Source organism: Ornithorhynchus anatinus, chromosome 2 (genome assembly GCF_004115215.2).
Source record: "Ornithorhynchus anatinus isolate Pmale09 chromosome 2, mOrnAna1.pri.v4, whole genome shotgun sequence".
Taxonomy (NCBI): Eukaryota; Metazoa; Chordata; class Mammalia; order Monotremata; family Ornithorhynchidae; genus Ornithorhynchus; species Ornithorhynchus anatinus.
Genome location: NC_041729.1, coordinates 104,028,107 through 104,046,673, shown reverse-complemented (window position 1 = coordinate 104,046,673; position 18,567 = coordinate 104,028,107). Strand labels below are relative to the sequence as shown.

Genomic DNA, 18,567 nt, shown 5'->3' with positions numbered 1-18,567 from the left:
TACAAGTTAATTGGGTTGGACACAGTCCATGTTCCACATGGGGCTCAGAGTCTTAATCTCCATTTTACAGGTGAGGAAATTGAGGTGCAAAGAAGTTCATTCATTCATTCAATAGTATTTATTGAGCGCTTACTATGTGCAGAGCACTGTACTAAGCGCTTGGGATGAACAAGTCGGCAACAGATAGAGACAGTCCCTGCCGTTTGACAGGCTTACAGTCTAATCGGGGGAGACGGACAGACAAGAACAATGGCAATAAACAGCGTCAAGGGGAAGAACATCTCGTAAAAACCGATGGCAACTAAATAGAATCAAGGCGATGTACAATTCATTAACAAAATAAATAGGGTAACGAAAATATATACAGTTGAGCGGACGAGTACAGTGCTGTGGGGATGGGAAGGGAGAGGTGGAGGAGCAGAGGGAAAAGGGGAAAATGAGGCTTTAGCTGCGGAGAGGTAAAGGGGGGATGGCAGAGGGAGTAGAGGGGGAAGAGGAGCTCAGTCTGGGAACGCCTCTTGGAGGAGGTGATTTTTAAGTAGGGTTTTGAAGAGGGAAAGAGAATCAGTTTGGCGGAGGTGAGGAGGGAGGGCGTTCCGGGACCGCGGGAGGACGTGACCCGGGGGTCGACGGCGGGATAGGCGAGACCGAGGGACGGTGAGGAGGTGGGCGGCAGAGGAGCGGAGTGTGTGGGGTGGGCAGTAGAAAGAGAGAAGGGAGGAGAGGTAGGAAGGGGCAAGGTGATGGAGAGCCTTGAAGCCTAGAGTGACTTGCCCAAGGTCAAACAGCAGACAAATGGTGGAGCTGGGATCAGAACCCAGGTCCTTCTGACTACCAGGCCTGTGCTACATCCACTAGGCCACTCTGCTTTCTCTTTCAGGCTAATTTACCTTGAGATGTACATGTTGTACTGGCAGAATTTATGTAAGGCTAAACCATTTCTACAGTAAGACAACAAAAGTACAGTATGTTGCATCTTTTTTTTTTAATGGTACTTGTAAAATGCTTACTACATGACATGCATTGTTCTAAGCAGTGTGGTAGACACAAGGCAATCAGGTTGGACACAGTCTCTGTCCCACACAAGGCTCACATTCCAAGTAGATGGGAGTAGGATCTAATCCCCAGTTTACAGATGAGGAAACTGAGACACAGAGGTGAAGTTACTTCCCCAAGGTCACACAGCAGGCAAGGGGTGGGGCCTGAATTAGAATTCAGGTCCTCTGACTCTCAGGCCTGTGCTTTTTTGACTAGGCCATGCTGCTTTCCAACAGTCTCTGAAGAGGAGGTCTCCTACCTCCTCTTAAAATCTACCTTCTCCATCTGCACCTTCTACCCCATTTCTTTATACTTTACTAAAATTCTTTCCCCCTCCTTTCTTCTCTCCCTGACCACTATATGCAGCTACTCACTTTCCAATGGCTCCTTCTCCACTGCTTTCAAACTTGCCCATGTATTCTCTATCTTTAAACAACTCCCTTGATCCTGGTGTCTTGTCTTATGCTGCCGAGAGATGGACACATCTCTCTCAGAACACCCCACTTCCATCTGCAATCGTTCTGAAGTGGATCCATAGAGTTTTCTTGGTAAAAATATGAAAGTGGTTTACCACTGCCACCTTCTGTGCAGTAAATTTGAGTCTCCACCCTTGACTCTCCCCCATGCCCCTGCTGCGCAGCAAGGGTGAGTTTTGATCCTGCTACCTGCCAGTTATTGCCTCATCTCCCTCTGATCATTACTTTCTTAACTTCTTGAGTGAGCTGTTTATACCTGCTGCTTCCACTTCCTCTTCTCCAATTCTCTCCTTGATCCCCTCCAATATCTGGCTTCCTCCCCCTTCAGTCCACAGAAACTGCCATCATAAAGGTCACCAATGATCTCTTTTTTTGCCAAATCCAATGGACTCTACTTCATCCAAATTCATCTCGACTTCTCAGCTGCCTTTGACACTGGATTGCTCCCTTCTCCAGGAAACATTATTTAACCTTGGCTTCACTGACACTTCCCTCTCCTGGTTTTCCTATCTCTATGGCTGCTCCTCAGTCTCATTCATAGGCTACTCCTCTGTCTCCCAGCCTTGAATTGTGGGTATCCCTCAAGGCTCAGTTCTGGATCCCCTTCATTCTTCAATCATATTTATTGAGCACTTACTGGATTATCTTTCTGTAGAAATGCTCTGGGCATTTCACTCCCCTCATCAAAAATCTCCAGTGGTTGCTTATCAACTTTTGCATGAAGCAAAAACACCATACTCTTGGCTTCAAAGCTCTCCATCCCCTTGGCCCCCTCCTAACTCACCTCCCTTCTCTCCTCCTCCAGCCCAGCCTGCACACTCCCCTCCTCTGCCGCCACTCATCTCCTCCCTGGGCCTCGTTCCCACCTGTTCTGCCGTTGACCCCTGGTCCACGTCCTACTTCTGACCTGGAATGCCCTCCCTCCTCACAACCACCAAACTAACTTTCCACCCTTCTTCAAAGCCTTACTGAGAGTTCACCTCTTCCGGGAGGCCTTCCCAGACTGAGCCTTCCCTTTCTCTCTGCCCCATCTCCCCCTCCCATCTCCCCTACTCCCTCCCTTTGCTCTACCCCTTCCCTTCCCCATAGCACTTCTATATATTTTTACATATTTATTGTTCTATTCATTTTATTAATGATGTGCATTTATTTATGGTTCTATTTATCTATTTTGATGCCACTGATGCCTGTCTACTTGTTTTGTTGTCTGTCTCCCCCTTCTAGACTGTGAGCCCGTTGTTAGGTAGGGATTGTCTCTATCTGTTCCCAAATTGTACTTTAATAATGTTGGTATTTGTTAAGCGCTTACTATGTGCAGAGCACTGTTCTAAGCGCTGGGGTAGACACAGGGGAATCAGGTTGCCCCATGTGGGGCTCACAGTCTTAATCCCCATTTTACAGATGAGGGAACTGAGGCACAGAGAAGTTAAGTGACTTGCCCACAGTCACACAGCTGACAAGTGGCAGAGCTGGGATTCGAACTCATGAGCCCTGACTCCAAAGCCCGTGCTCTTTCCACTGCGCCACGCTGCTTCTCCAAGTACTTTCTAAGCACTTAGTACAATGCTCTGCACACAGTAAGTGCTCAGTAAATACAATTGAATGAATGAGTGAATACCGTGTGCAGAGCACTGTATTAAGTGCTTGAAAAGCATAATTCAGCAAGAAAGAGAGATAATCCCTGACTACAACGGGCTCACAATCTAGAAGGGGGCGGGGGAGACAGACATCAAAACAAGTAAACAGGCATAAATAACATCAATATAAATAAATAGAATTATTGGAGATCTCATTTGCTTCCATAGCTTCAACTACCAGCATGAGAAGCAGCATGGTTATAGAGGATAAAGCATGGGCCTGGGCATCAGAAGGTCATGGGATCTGATCCTGATTTTACTACTTTTCTGCTGTGTGACCTTGGGCAAGATACTTCACTTCTCTGGGCCTCATTTGTAAAACACGGATTGAGACCGTGAGCCCCATGTGGGACAGGGACTGTGTACAACCCAATTTGCTTGTATTGACCCCAGCGCCTACTACAGTGCCTGGCACATAGTTAAGCACTTAACAAATACCACAATTATTACTATTATTATTGTTACCATCTCTACACGGATGATTCCCAAATCTACCTCTCCAGCTCTGACCTCTCTCCTCTTCTGAAGTCTTGCATTTCCTTCAGCCTCCAGGACATCTCTGGTTAGATGTTCCGCTGACAACTTAAACTTAACATATCCAAAACAGAACTCAACTTCTCAACCAAACCCTCTCCTTCCCACAACTTTCCATCACTGTAGATAACAGCACCTCACTCCTTGTCTCACAAGCAAGTCTATAACCTTGACATTATCCTTGATTCATCTCTCAATCTGTTGCCGAATTGTACAGTCCAAGCACTTAGTACAGTGTTTTGCACATAGTAAGCGCTCAATAAATACTATTGAATGAATGAATGAATCTCTGTCATTCAATCCACATATTTAGTCTTTTCTCAAAACCTGTCGGTTTTACCCACCAAGCACCTCTGGATTCCCCCCTTGTCTCTATCCAAACTGCCTCCTTCTTGGTCCAAGCACCTTCAATCAATCAATTATATTTATTGATCACTTACTCTGTGCAGAGCCCTGTATGAAGCACTTGGGAGAATACTATATAAAAGAGTTGGAAGACACATTCTTTGCCCACAAGGAGCTTACAGACTACAGGGACTTTTCATATCCCATCTTGACTATTGCATCAGTCTCCTCGTTGACCTTCCTCTCTCCAGTCTCTCCCCACTCAAGTCTATCCTTTACTCTAATGCTCAGATCATATTTCTAAAAAATCCTTCTTCCCACATCTCCCCATGCCTTAAGAGCCCCAGTTGTTGCCCATCCATCTCTGCAACACACAGGGACTCCTTTCCATTGACCAATCAGCCTCCACCTCCTAACTTAACCTCACTCATATCCCTCTAAAACCCAGCCTGCAACCTTCGCTCCTCTAATGCCAACTCACTTACTGTACCTCCAACTCACCTCTCTTTCCATTGACCTTCATGACCTTCATTGACCTTGCCATTGCCTTCATGACCGACACTCCACCACTCTTCCCATCTTCAAAGCCCTTCTAAAATCATACCTTCTCCAGGAAGCCTTCCCTATTTAACCTCTCATTTCCTCACCCTATTTACCATCCATCAATTATGCACTTGGTTCTACCTCTGTGTCAAACAAAACCCCTTACCATTGGCTTAAAAGCATTCAATCACCTTGCCCTCTCCTATCTTATCTTGCTGATTTCCTTCTACAACTCAGCATGTTTACTTCATTCCTCTGTCACCAGTCCCGGTTTGTATCAACCAGTACCTTCCTGGACCGGGAAAGCCTCGGTGACATGTAGTAGAGTCAAACCACACCTCTGATCACCAAGGTTACTGTGGAAAGTTTTTTTTTTAAACTTAGTTTTGCCAACGTGCAAGGGAGGGCCCTTTCCTCTCCATCCAAACTGCTATCGTGCTGGTAAAAGCTCTCATAATATCTGGACTGGATTACTGTGTCAGCCTCCTCTCAGATCTCTCCTTCTCCTGTCTCTCCCCATTCCAGCCTATGCTTCATTCTGCTGCCTGGATCATGTCCTACAGAAATGCTCTGGGCATGTCACTCCCCTCCTCAAAAACCTCCAGTGGTTGCCTATCAACCTTTGCATGAAACAAAAACTCCTCACTATTGGCTTCACAGCTGTCCATCCCCTTGCCCCCTCCTACCTCACCTCCCTTCTCTCTTTCAACTGCCCATCCTTTACACTCCTTTTCTCTGCCGCTCACCTCCTCACAGTCCCCCGTTCATGCCTGTTCCATCTTTGACCCCTGTCCCACGTACTACCACTGTCCTGGAATGCCCTCCCTCCTCACATCCACCAAACTAACTCTCTTCCCCTCTTCAACACCCTACTGAGAGCTCACCTCCTCCAGGAGGCCTTCCCAGACTGAGCCCCCCTTTCCCTTTGCTCCCTCTCCCCTCCCCTACCCCCCTCCCACCCTCTGCTCTTCCCTCTTCCCCTCTTCTCAGCACTGTGCTCATTTGTATATATTAATTATCCTATTTATTTTGTTAAAGAGGTGTATATCTCCTTGATTCTATTTATTGTGATGATGTTGTCTTGTTTTGTTTTGTTCTGCTTTGCTTTGCTGTCTCCCCCGTTTAGACTGTGAGCCTGTCATCGGGCAGGGACTGTCTCTATCTGTTGCCGAATTGTACATTCCAAGCACTTAACACACTGCTCTGCACATAGTAAGCACTCAATAAATACTATTGAATGAATAAATGAGTGAAACATACACTCACTCACTCACTCCACCGCACCAAGGGTCTATTACCAGTCTGTTAGTCAAGGGAGCCCATTCTGCCATTGCTTCTTCTTTCTTCAGCGCTTGCTCTCTGTGCTGCTTCTGCTCCAGGTGCTTCCCTCTGCTTCATTTGCCCCTGTGTGTGCTACAGCGTGTCTCCTTTTAATTCAACATGACCGCCTTTTATCTGTCATAGGTGTCACAACTGGGGTTCTATGTAGCAGTCATTGATTGGTCCAGGCCCATTAGTGGGTAGAGCAGGGAGAGAGCCCCACCTCCCTCCATGCTCTGACCCCACAGGCCAGCAATCACCTGCTTCAAGTAGAGCCCATCAGTGCCTTCACCAGTTTCTTCCTTCTTCCTGGGCCTCCACTAGGCCCAGGCCCGATATTGTTGTTTACAGATCACTAACAGTCATGAAAAAGGCAGCTTGTTGTGGAGTCACCACATCCTCTAATGCCAATCTACTCATTCTACCTAAAGCTCGATCAATCTCATCACACACCTATTGTCCATGGTCTGGAGCATCTTCCCCCTTTATATCCAACAGCTATCACTCTTCCCACTTTCAAAGCCTTCTTAAAATCACACCTCCTCCAAGAGGCCTTCTCCAACTAAGCCCTGATATCCCCTACTCCCTCTTCCGTTTCACCTTTGCACAAGGATTTGAACCTTTCATTCACTCCACTTTCATTCACATCCCTACAGTACTTATGTAATTACCTGTAATTTATTTTACTATCTCCTCCTCTAGATTGTAAATTCCTTTTGGGCAGAGACTATGCCTACTAAATCTGTACTATTGTACCCTCCCAAATGCTTAGCACTGTGTTCTGCACACAGTAAATAATATGACTGAATAAATGAAGTGATCAATAAATACGACTGATTACCCCTTAAGCACTTTGATACTCACCCCAGCCCTAATCTCCTAGCAATTATGTATGTAGCACTTTACTCTGCCACTTTTCTTTTGTATAATTCAGTTTAATGTGTCTTCCCCAATAGATATTAAGCTCCTCGAGAGCTGGGATAGGGTCTACTAAATCTACTGCAGTGTACTTTCCCCAAAATAATAATAATAATGGTATTTGTTAAGCGCTTACTATGTGCCAAGTACTCTTCTAAGCGCTGGGGAAGATAAAAGGTATTTATTGCCATTGTTCTTGTCAGTCCATCTCCCCCGATTAGACTGTAAGCCCGTCAAAGGGCAGGGACTGTCTCTATCTGTTGCCGACTTGTTCATTCCAAGCGCTTAGTACAGTGCTCTGCACATAGTAAGCGCTCAATAAATACTATTGATTGAATGAATGAATGAATGAAATGTTGTCCCTCATGGGGCTCACAGTCTTAATCACCATTTTCCAGATGAGGTAACTGAGACACAGAGAAGTGAAGTGAATGGCCCAAAGTCAGAAGCTGACAAGTGATGGAGCCAGAATTAGAACCCATTAACTCTGACTCCCAAGCCTGGGCTCTTTCCACTAAACCACGCTGCTTCTAGTACCATGTGCTGCACAGAGTAAGTGGCCAGTAAAAGTTATTAATTGGATGTTTCCACACATTGCACTGGAGACAGCTGCAAGACTAGGAGAGAGCATGGGCAGTATAGTAAGAACATATGGTTGGCTTTCGTCCCATTGTTTGGTGCCAAATCCAAACCACGTAAAATGAAATTCTTACATGTTTGGTATATTTGCTATTACATATTCACAAATATATAATCGAATCTACACCAATGAAATCTGCATTAGACAAAGATCCTTGGATAAGCATCTCGTGGCTAGAAATGGCCTATCCAACACTCTAAATTTCCCTCTAGGAGCTCTTGTCCTTGTGTGTAACCTTGGGCAAATCACTAACTTCTTTGTTCCTCAGTTACCTCATCTGTAAAATGGGGATTAAGCATGGCTCAGTGGAAAGAGCCCGAGCTTGGGAGTCAGAGGTCATGGGTTTGAATCCCTGCTCCACCACTTGTCAGCTGTGGGACTGTGGGCAAGTCACTTAACTTCTCTGGGCCTAAGTTCCCTCATCTGTAAAATGGGGATTAACTGTGACCCTCATGTGGGACAACCTGATTACCCTTTATCTAACTCAGCGCTTAGAACAGTGCTCTGCACACAGTAAATGCTTAACAAATACCAGCATTATTATTATCAAGACTCTGAGCCCCACATGGGACATGGACTGTGTCCAATATGATTAGCTTATATCTCTCTATCCCAGAACTTAGTGCCTGGTACTTACTAAGCACTTTACAAATACCATTTAACAACAACAAAAAACTCATCATGGACTGCTCACCCATGGATCTATTTAAACCCATCTTTAACCTGCGATAATTTCAGCTGAACAACTTCCTGTGGGAACCAATTCCACGGGCTTATCACCATCTGGGTTACGTTTCTCTATTGCCATGTGCTATTTTGTTCAATCACGGATAAACAGTTATTTTCAAGCAAGAGTTGTTAAACAGCCTGCTGTTTTAGACTAATGTTCTTTCCCCACATTGTCAAGATTAGTGGTAAAGGCCCCTGATTCTGCCAGCTTTCCTTTGTCTAGCTGCTGGCTTGTTTCAGTGCATGGCAATTATAACCAAAGTTCCGATGAAGAAACGGAATGAATAAATCACAAGATGGGATCCTTTCAAGGCCAAATCATGGGTCTATCAGGCTTTACTTTTCTTAGCAGGTTTTGCTTCAGCAACAAATCCTTCCATAGGAAAATTTGGGGATAACATGTGAATTTTGTCAAATTTTAGAATCCTTCCCAGATACAAGATTGGGCTGGTTGCTGTCATCTCTTCTCTCTCTCTAGCACTATCTTTTGGCTCCAAAATAGGCACAAAAAGGTTTCAGAAAAAGTGGGAATAAGGAATCTTGGTGATGATGATGATGATAATAATAGTAATAATAATAATAATGTCTTAAGCTCTTGCTATGCACCAATCATTGTATTACGTTCTGGGCTAGTTACAAGATTATCAGGTCAGACAGTCTTTATTGCACAGGGAGCTCCAGTGTAAGGGGGGAGGGAGAACAGATATTTAAATCCCCATTTTACAGATGACAAAACTGAATCACAGAGAAGTTTTGTGATTTTCCCAAGGTCACACAGCTGGCAAGTGGCAGAGCTGGGAATAGAACCTAGGTCCCCTGAGTCTCAGGCCTCAGCTGTCTCCCCTAGGCTATGCTGATTCAATTTAATGGTTAAACAGCCCCTTGATAATTGAGAATTTGGACAACTGCCTGAGGCCTAGAATTCTTCCTAGGGAATCCAATTCTCTCTGGAGCAACTCTTGCCCTTGAGAACTACTGATGAGAGAAGATGTTCTCTTTACCCCTCCCAAATTCGCAATACAGGCCATATTCCTGCCTCATCAGCCCATACAAAACACTTTCATTTGTACTTCAAAGACACAGGTGGCCTTCTGAAAAGGGGAAAACTGTGTTTCTTTTTCGCATTTTAAGAATATTATCACAAATTATCAGATAACCGGTTCCTTCAATTCTTACATCATCCACTCTTCAACACAAATGTAAGAATTCAACTGATGGTAAAATATCTGATTACTAACTACAATGGCAATGGAAATTACTCCGGAATTTCCTGAAATGCTTTCCACCTGGGAGCTGTAGTAGTATTTACAGAGCACCTGATTGGTGTGGAACACTGGTCTAGGTACTTGGAAAGTACAGAAAAATCAATCAAACGTATTTATTGAGCTCTTACTGTCTGTCGAGCACCTTCCTAAGAGCTTGGGAGAGTACACTCTAACAGAGTTGGTGGACTCATTCCCCGCCCACAAGAAGCTTACCATCTGGAGGGGGAGAGAATAAGAATAATAACAATTGTGAGATTTGCAAAGTGTTTGCCATATAGCAAGCATTTTACTAAGTGCTTAGGCAGGTAGAAGATTATCAGATCAGCTCCAGTCCCTGTTCCACATGGAGCTTCTAGTCTAAGTAAGAGGGAGAAATGTTCCCTGCCCAGAAGGAGTTTAAACTCTAATAGGGGAAAGAAATATAAAAATGCTTATAACTAGAAGAAAAAAAATGAAGAGGGCAAACACACACATACATATATGTATGTATACATGTATACGTTTGTTCTCTTCATTTCTCAGGATCACACCTGGAGAGTTTTCAGTACTCTCAGCGTGGCTCAGAGGAAAGAGCCCGGGCTTTGGAGTCAGAGGTCATGGGTTCGAATCCCAGCTCTGCCACTTGTCAGCTGTGTGACTGTGGGCAAGTCACTTCACTTCTCTGGGCCTCAGTTACCTCATCTGTAAAATGGGGATTAAGACTGTGAGCCCCACGTGGGATAACCGGATTACCCTTTGTCTACCCTAGCGCTTAGAACAGTGCTCTGCACATAGTAAGCGCTTAACAAATACCAACATTATTATCAGTCTCGGCAAGGGGGAGAGAGTCAAGCAGAGGCTTACCCATTCCATTCCTAGATTGAGCAGTGGCTAGCGAGTGGAAGGCAATCTGCTACCAGTCAAAACTCACCTGTCCTGGGCAGCAGCAGCCTCATGGGAGGGAGTTGAGGGTGAAGACTCAGGTTTACAGTGCTGAAGAATGCAGTGGTAAACCACAACCATATTTTTATCAAGAAAACTCTGTGAATATATTACCAAAACGATTGCAGATGGAGGTGGGGTGTCCTGGGAGAGATGTGTCCATGGAATCGCTATGGGTCGGACACAACTCAACAAGCCTAAGACAAGACTCTTCATTTATTTTTTGCTCTCTTTATGTTTATATGATATACACATATACATACATTGCTGAGATTGGGTATACAGCAATTATTAAGTTAGCTCTTGGGTTTATATGGTTTAGGATGCTGGGAAAATAACTCAGGATAACTTGTTGGAGAAGGTGGAATTTTAGGAGGGCTTTGAATGTGGGGAAAGCTGTGGCCTGTGAGATTTGGAGACATAGGGAAAGTTGCTAATTGGGGCAACAGTGTGAGCGAGGGATTGGGACAAGAGAGACAAGTGTGAGGTACAGCTAGAAAGTGTTTATTTTTATTAATGATAATAATGATAATTATGGTATTTGTTAAGTGCTTACTATGTGCCAAGCACTGTACTAAGCACTGGGGTAGATACAAGGTAAACAGGTCTCACTTCTTGAATCCCCATTTTGTAGATGAGGGAACTGAGGTACAGAGAGAAGTTAAGTGGCTTGCCCAAGGTCACACAGCAGACGAGGTGGAACTGAGATTAGAATCCAGGTCCTCTGATTCCCAGGTCTGTGATCTATCCATGAGGTCACACTGCTGCTGAAGCTTGAAGAGTATTGGTAACTTTTACTAGAATTTGCAAGTCAATTATAAATGCTTTAAGAAATAAAAACCCAACATCGCTGTGACCTCATTTTTAGAACTGGGGCAAAGAGGCATGTGAGATGATTACAAACCTCTATTTTGGGTTTGCTGTTTTGCCAATTTCCTTACTTGCTAGTTTCTCTATTTGCTCTTTTCATTTATCTTAAATGTCCATAGGACTCCTTCTAGATTTCTCTCTATTCTTAGGCCCCTGAGTCACTTCTCTTCTTGGGATAGAGGCTCTTGGCAGGAGGAGAAAGGAGGGGAGGATTGTTACAAACTGGGATTCATGCTTTCTTTTTTTTTTTAAATGGTATTTGTAAAGCCCTTGCTATGTGCCAGGAACTGTATTAAACGTTAGGTTAGGTATAAGATAATCAGGTTAGACACTCCATGTCCCATGTGGTGCTCACAGTCTTAAACCCCCATTTTACAGATAAGGGAACTAAGGCCTAGAGAAATGAAGTCACTTGCCCAAGGTCATGTGGCAGACAAACGGTGGATCTGGGATTAGAACCCAAGTCCCCTGACTCCTAGGCCTGTGATCTTTCCACCAAGCCATGCTATTATTCTGCTCTTCCCAACTTTCTTCTGGTTTTTAACTGCCCTAGCAATTTTTCCTTGTTAGGACCAGTGGTCTGGTTCGGATGGAGCCCCGTCCTCTTGTCCAAGTTTCTCTAGTCCCCAAAGCCCTCCGGTCCTCAGAGCAACTCTACCACTCTTTGCATTATTGCCTCACCCAAGCATTGAGCTGAAGGTGCTCTTTCTGCTGAAAAAGTTTCAGAAAATACTTCGATGAAGGTCCGAGATGGCAGTCTCTTCCCTAACCACCTCCAGGCCCTCTCTCCAATACTAACTGACTGAACTTCCTGGAGGGTAAAAGGCACTGAAAGGGAACAGCCATAGAGAGCTGAGTTTTACTGGGCTAAGCTTCTTGATGAACCGGCCAATCCACTGATGTCCCAAACTCAAAGATTCATCAAGTATGGGACAATCCAGCTGACAAACACCCAATACAGCAAAGCTCATCCTTTTATTAAGGGCAGACTCCCTGCAATCAATAATGATAAAAATAATAATAGTGGTGTTTGTTAAGCACTTACTATGTGCCAGACACTGTACTAGGTGCTGGGGTAGATACACGATAATCAGGTTGGATACAGTCTCTGTCCCACCTGGGGGTCACAATCATTCACTCATTCAATTGCATTTATTGAGTGCTTACTTTGTGCAGAGCACTGTATTAAGTGCTTGGGAGAGTACAACACAACAATAAATACATATTCCCTGTCCACAATGAGCTCACAATCTTAATCCCCATTTTAGTGATGAGGGAACTGAGGCACAGAGAAGTGTAGTGACTTGTCCAAGGTCACAGAGCAGACAAGTGGCAAAGCTGGGATTAGAACCTAGATCCTTCTGACTAGCAGGCCTGCGCTCTATCCACCAGGCCATGTTGCTTCTTGGCAAGCAGCGTGGCCAGCAGCAAGCAGCAATCAAGCAAATTCCACCCAAAAAGTTACTCAGGTTCCCATCAAATTCAACCCTTTGCAAATCCCACTGCCCCCCAGGCAAACTGACATCAACAGTGACCCTGTAGTCTCCAGCATTCATCTCTTCAGTGGTATTTATTGAACAATGATTTGTGTGCAGAGCACCGTACTGAGCACTTGGGAGAGTGCAATACAACAAAGTTGGTAGACATGTTCCCTACCCACAACGAGCTTACAGTTATTCATCAGAATCCAAGCTGTATTCCAAGATCTCAATCAACTGTATTTATTGAGCGCTTACTGTGTGCAGAGCACTGGGAGAATACAATATGATGATATGGTGCAGTAGTTCATTCTAGTAGAGAAGCAGTGTGGCTCAGTGGAAAGAGCACGGGCTTTGGAGTCAGAGGTCATGAGTTCGAATCCCAGCTCTGCCACTTGCCAGCTGTGTGACTGTGGGCAAGTCACTTAACTTCTCTGTGCCTCAGTTACCTCATCTGTAAAATGGGAATTAAGACTGTGAGCCCCACGTGGGACATTCTGATTCCCCTGTGTCTACCCCAGCGCTTAGAACAGTGCTCGGCACATAGTAAGCGCTTAACAAATACCAACATTATTATTATTATTATTACTGCCAGGATAGTGTGTTTTTCAGGACCCATTTTGATTAGAACCCAAGAGAAACCTTCCACCACTGAGGGTCTGTCTGGTTACAACATGACGTGGTGATGGAAAAAATCATTCATTCAATCGTATTATTGAGCACTTACTGTGTGCAGAGCACTGTACTAAGCGTTTGGAAAATATAATTCAGCAACAAATAGAGACAATCTCTGCCCACAGCAGGCTCACAGTCTAGACGTGAGGAGACAGACTTCAAAACAAATAAACAGGCATCAACAGCATCAATATAAATAAATAGAATTAGAGATATAAATGGTTTAATGTTGGTATTTGTTAAGCGCTTACTATGTGCAGAGCACTGTTCTAAGCGCTGGGGTAAACACAGGGGAATCAGGCTGTCCCACATGGGGCTCACAGTCTTAATCCCCATTTTACAGATGAGGGAACTGAGGCACAGAGAAGTTAAGTGACTTGCCCACAGTCACACAGCTGACAAGTGGCAGAGCTGGGATTCGAACTCATGAGCCCTGACTCCAAAGCCCGTGCTCTTTCCACTGCACCACGCTGCTTCTCAAGGGTTGTAGTCATGGGTTCGGGGTCAGGGGTGAGTCCTATGTGAGTCTTCCTTGATGTGGGGTTTTGCACAACTTTGCAGAACTAGGTACCCCTTACCAGATTACAGGAGAACAAAATGCATTTGTGTGTTCGCGTAAACTACTTTAGAGAAGTGGCGTGGCCTCCTGGAAAGAGCACGGGCCTGTAAGTCAGAGGACCTGGGTTCTAACCCTGACTCCACCACTTGTCCGCTCTGTGACGTTGGGCAAGTCACCCAACGTCTCTCTGCCTCAGTTCCCTCATCTGTAAAATGGGGATTAAGACTGTGAGTGCCATGGGGGATATGGACTGTCCAACCTGATTAGGTTGTATTCACCCCAGTGCTTAGTACAGTGCCTGGCACATAGTAAGTGCTGGACAAATACCCTAAAAACAGCAAAAAAACAAAAACCACTTTACAAATAATCAGGATCAGTTTTGCCAGCTAAGCCAATTAGTTAACAAGGGAAAAAGGCCTAAAGAATTCCCTTCTCTGGGGAAAGATTAGTTGAGCATTATAAGGATAGGACTGAGCACTTTAACTCTGAGTTAAACAGGACAACAGTAGAGAATGAAAGCTCTCAAGTGAGCTCCATAAGGAGCGTGTCTGTTCACGAAAGATAAAACTTCATAATCTCCCCTAGGAGAGCAAATTGAAACACCTTATATAGTAATAAATATTTATACAAGGATGTTCATGTAATCTGAAACACATTTTAGGAGGTAATTATTTGAAAATTACCAGCAATCCAAACAAGGTCACTGAAGTAACCTAGTTGCACTATTTCCCCGGGGGGCGCCAATACCCAGCTCGCCCGGTCTACTACAGAATGTTAAGTAAAGGTTTTCGCTCACCATTTGCAGCTTTTTCTTATCTTTATTCGCACTGCTATGCACGGCCTCCATCGCAACTTGGTGTTTCCAAGCTAATTCTTCTAAAGTCTTAGAATGAGCTTCATTTAACTGGGCAGTTTCCCCTTCTAATCTAGTTTGCAGGTTGATTAGCTCCTTCTCATAGTACTCTTGCTGCGTTTGCTTTGCTTCACTTACTTTCTAGAATTAAAAAAAAATGCCCAAAAACAAAGAAAAAAAGAAACAGATTCAGCCACCGCTCTTTCTTCCTTTTCATCACACAATGTTGATGGAGCATCATTCATTCATTCAATAGTATTTATTGAAATAGTATTTTTGGGGGAAGCAGCGTGGCTCAGTGTAAAGAGCCTGGGCTTCGGAGTCAGAGGTCATGAGTTTGACTCCCGGCTCTGCCACTTGTCAGCTGTGTGACTTTGGGCAAGTCACAACTTCTCTGTGCCTCAGTTACCTCATCTGTAAAATGTGGATTAACTGTGAGCCTCACGTGGGACGACCTGATTATCCTGTATCTACCCCAGCGCTTAGAACAGTGCTCGTCACATAGTAAGCGCTTAACAAATACCAACATTATTATTATTATTTATTGAATAGCATCTATAGAGTGTCCGGCACTTCATGCGGGTGAAGATAGCATTCCCGATATATGAAACGTTGAATTTCATGCTTAAGTTAGGGGAAAAAAGTGCTGGTTGTTTTATGCATTGGTGGGATAGTACCTGCCTTAGGCATTAGGGAAAGATGTTCCACAAAAGAAGGGAGCTTGTAGGTGGATTTTGAAGGGAGGAAGGGGAGGAGACATTTCTTTGGAAGGGTCACCTTAAGAAAGCTTGGAACCAAGAAAAAAGGTGAAGTGACTTGCCCAAGGTCACACAGCAGACATGTGGTGGAGCCGGGATCAAAACCCACATCCTCTGACTTCCAGGCCCTTGCTCTTTCTACTAGGTCACACTGCTTTGCATAATGCAATCTTATTTCCAGCATTTTCCATAGACTGCTCAACAAATATTCGTGCTTCGAAACAGTAACATGAAAGCTTCATCTTTCTTTGATGAGAGTTAGTTTACTGAGGTAATATTTCTTTTCTTTTTTAGAGAGCCTCATACCTGAATATTGTACAGAATCAAATTAGGAGCTTGGATTGTAGTATGTGATTAGTTTATGACATATCTGTACCTAGAAGCTCCTTCAATAGTTTTATAAATTGAAAAACAGAATTAAAACATGAATGTTACGTTCTGTTACTGGGTAATAGAGCTCATCATTCCAGATATCTCATTTGGAATTGTAATTTTAATAACAGCCTTAACTCTTGCTTTCTTTGGAAATAAAATATACCTCTCATTTTTACCTTCTCCAGTGCCAGAATCTGCTGTTTTTGTTGCTCATCCAGACTTTGGGTTTTGCTTTGCAATAAGTTGTTTTCCTCTTCAAGAAGGCATAACTTCTCTTTTACCCTTGATTTTTCTGATTCCAGATTCTTTATTGTAACCTCTTGTGTCATCTGAGTAGCTTGAAGCATTCCAATATGACCTACAAAAATCTCATTTTAAAATATCCGATGGATTTTGAGCAAGATATACATTTAATCATTCTCCTGAACTGCATATATCTAAGACAACTCAAATTTCACTTGCTAAAAGATGAAGGCAATTCCTCAGAATAAATTCATGGTTGTGCTCTGTAATTGTTCATCATACAAAAATGCTTATTTCTTCTTTGAGTTACTGAACAGAGAGGTGATGGTCACTTTGGGAGCACCTTGTGGATATAAAAGCTGAATCTCAGACTTCTTATTAAAATTTTATAAAGTGTTTCCTTGCACCTCAGTAAGCCAAAGGGGTAGAAAAGTGTTCTAAGAATGAATGGTTAAGGACAGGAAGTTGGGAGGGCAGAGAATGACAGACTTTTACAGCATAATTTGGAGAGAATGCGAAGAAAAACAGGGCGACTTAGTCACCATTACACAGTTGTGAACTGCTAATGGTATGTTGTGACTGTCAGGAATGCCTTCTAAAGCGGATTCACAGAAAATAGCAGGATCATGTGACAACATGGTTATCCACAATTCATCAGCATAGCAAAGGGAACACATTGGAGCTCTACTGATTCACTCTTTCCAGTAAATTCCAGTAAATTCACTCTTTATTGGAAACTGACTTTAAATATTTGCAGATTGGTTCTCTGTGAGGAGCTAATGACCACCGATGAGTGTCAGACAAGTGTCAGAGAAAGTTCAGGCAACTGCTTGAAGCAAGATTTAGATGACTTTTACCTCTTCCACAGTCTTCTTGAATTTGTCCTGGTGAGACTGAAGCCATGTACTATTGTAATTGTTTTTGAACCATCTTCCCTTAACCTTTATTTACCACTGAAACAATGGTTAACACATTTTTTTGATAGCCAGTGGTTTTTCAAGAATGCAATTACTGTGTTATAGCAGGAATACCTAAATTTACAGTTTCTAATACCCCTCCTTGACCATTTCTCCTTTCTATAGATCCGTGCTTGAAAACGGCACTGGGGTATGGGGCTTGGGAACACTATAGCTATGAACACCAAAAAAAAAAGACGGATATGGATAGCAGAAAGAGTATAAGTTCCAGGGAATTGGTAGAGGATCTGAGAGAGAAGGGTAGATGAAACAAAAGGGAGGAAGGCAGAAGGATAATGATCAACAGGAGGAAGAATGGTGGTCAGGCAAATTCTATATGAGGTTCTTATATAAAGAACTGCAATGAAGGAAAGGAATATTTCCACAAGAATTTAAACAAATTCACTGCAGGAGCACCAATGTTAGGTAAACTAATTATAATGGGCTAGAGAGGGAAGTGATGCCCATACATAGAAGAAAGCCCTCGGGCCTCATGGGATCAGCAAATTCAACAGCAATGGCCTACTTTTTCGGAGTGAATGTGATAAGCAGGGTCTTGGGATTACAAGCACAATCTTGTGTTTGCCAAGTCCAACAATAAACATTTGGATGCATCCCTGATCTAAACGGTAGCATCTCATCTAGATACATTGCAACAGAAAGAGCCCAAGAATATGTCTTATGTAAATAAGGTAGCTGTGTTCTCGAAAGCACTCATGTTATAAAATTGTGCTGGGTCAGTCTTCATTTCAGTGGTAAATAAGGCCTTAGGTTGAATACCGTCTTCATTGGGAAGTCAGCTGTTGTGTGATTGGTTAACAAAATACCTCTATGTCCTTTCAAGCTCAGGCCCAGCTGTGTCCCCAACTCGTCTGTACATTGTACTGGAGACCATCAAATGATGAAGAGCCAGTTGTAGATGGTGAAGGGGATGAAAAAGTGTAGCTTGAGGAAGAACTGAATTGCTCACTTTTCAAAAAAGCCATGCCGGGGGTAGAACACTAACCTTCTCACTGTGCCTCCATCTCTCCTGTCTCGCTGCTGACCTCTAGCCCACATCCTGCCTCTGGCCTGGAACTCCTTCCCTCCTCAAATCCGACAGACAATTACTCTCCCCACCCTTCAAAGCTCATCTCCCCATCTCCGCCAAGAAGCCCTCCCAGACTAAGCCCCCCCTTTCCTCATCTCCCACTCCCTTCTGCGTCGCCCAGACTTGCTCCCTTTGCTCGTCCCCCAACCCAGCCCTTTAGCACTTATATACAGATCTGTAATTAATATATCTGTATTGATGTCTGTCTCCGCTCCTCTAGACTGTAAACTCGTTGTGGGCAGGGATTGTATCTGTTTATTGTTGCACTGTACTCTCCCAAGTGCTTAGTATAGTTCTCTGCACATGGTAAGCATTTGATAAAGATGATCGAATGAATGAATGAA

The 18,567-nt window shown here is 43.8% G+C and overlaps 1 protein-coding gene across 5 annotated transcripts in view; it reads right to left on the bottom strand.

Annotated features, from left to right (window-relative positions):
* The window catches only part of FAM184A (family with sequence similarity 184 member A), a 114,761-nt gene that overhangs the window by 54,209 nt on the left and 41,985 nt on the right, over window positions 1-18,567 (bottom strand). For all 5 annotated transcript variants that reach the window (XM_029057538.2, XM_029057536.2, XM_029057539.2 and 2 more), the window contains exons 4-5: window positions 16,111-16,292; window positions 14,745-14,942 (exon numbers count right to left, since the gene is read on the bottom strand). In XM_029057538.2, the coding sequence (XP_028913371.1) occupies window positions 14,745-14,942; window positions 16,111-16,292 (380 nt within the window). The remainder of the gene's footprint in view (window positions 1-14,744; window positions 14,943-16,110; window positions 16,293-18,567) is intronic.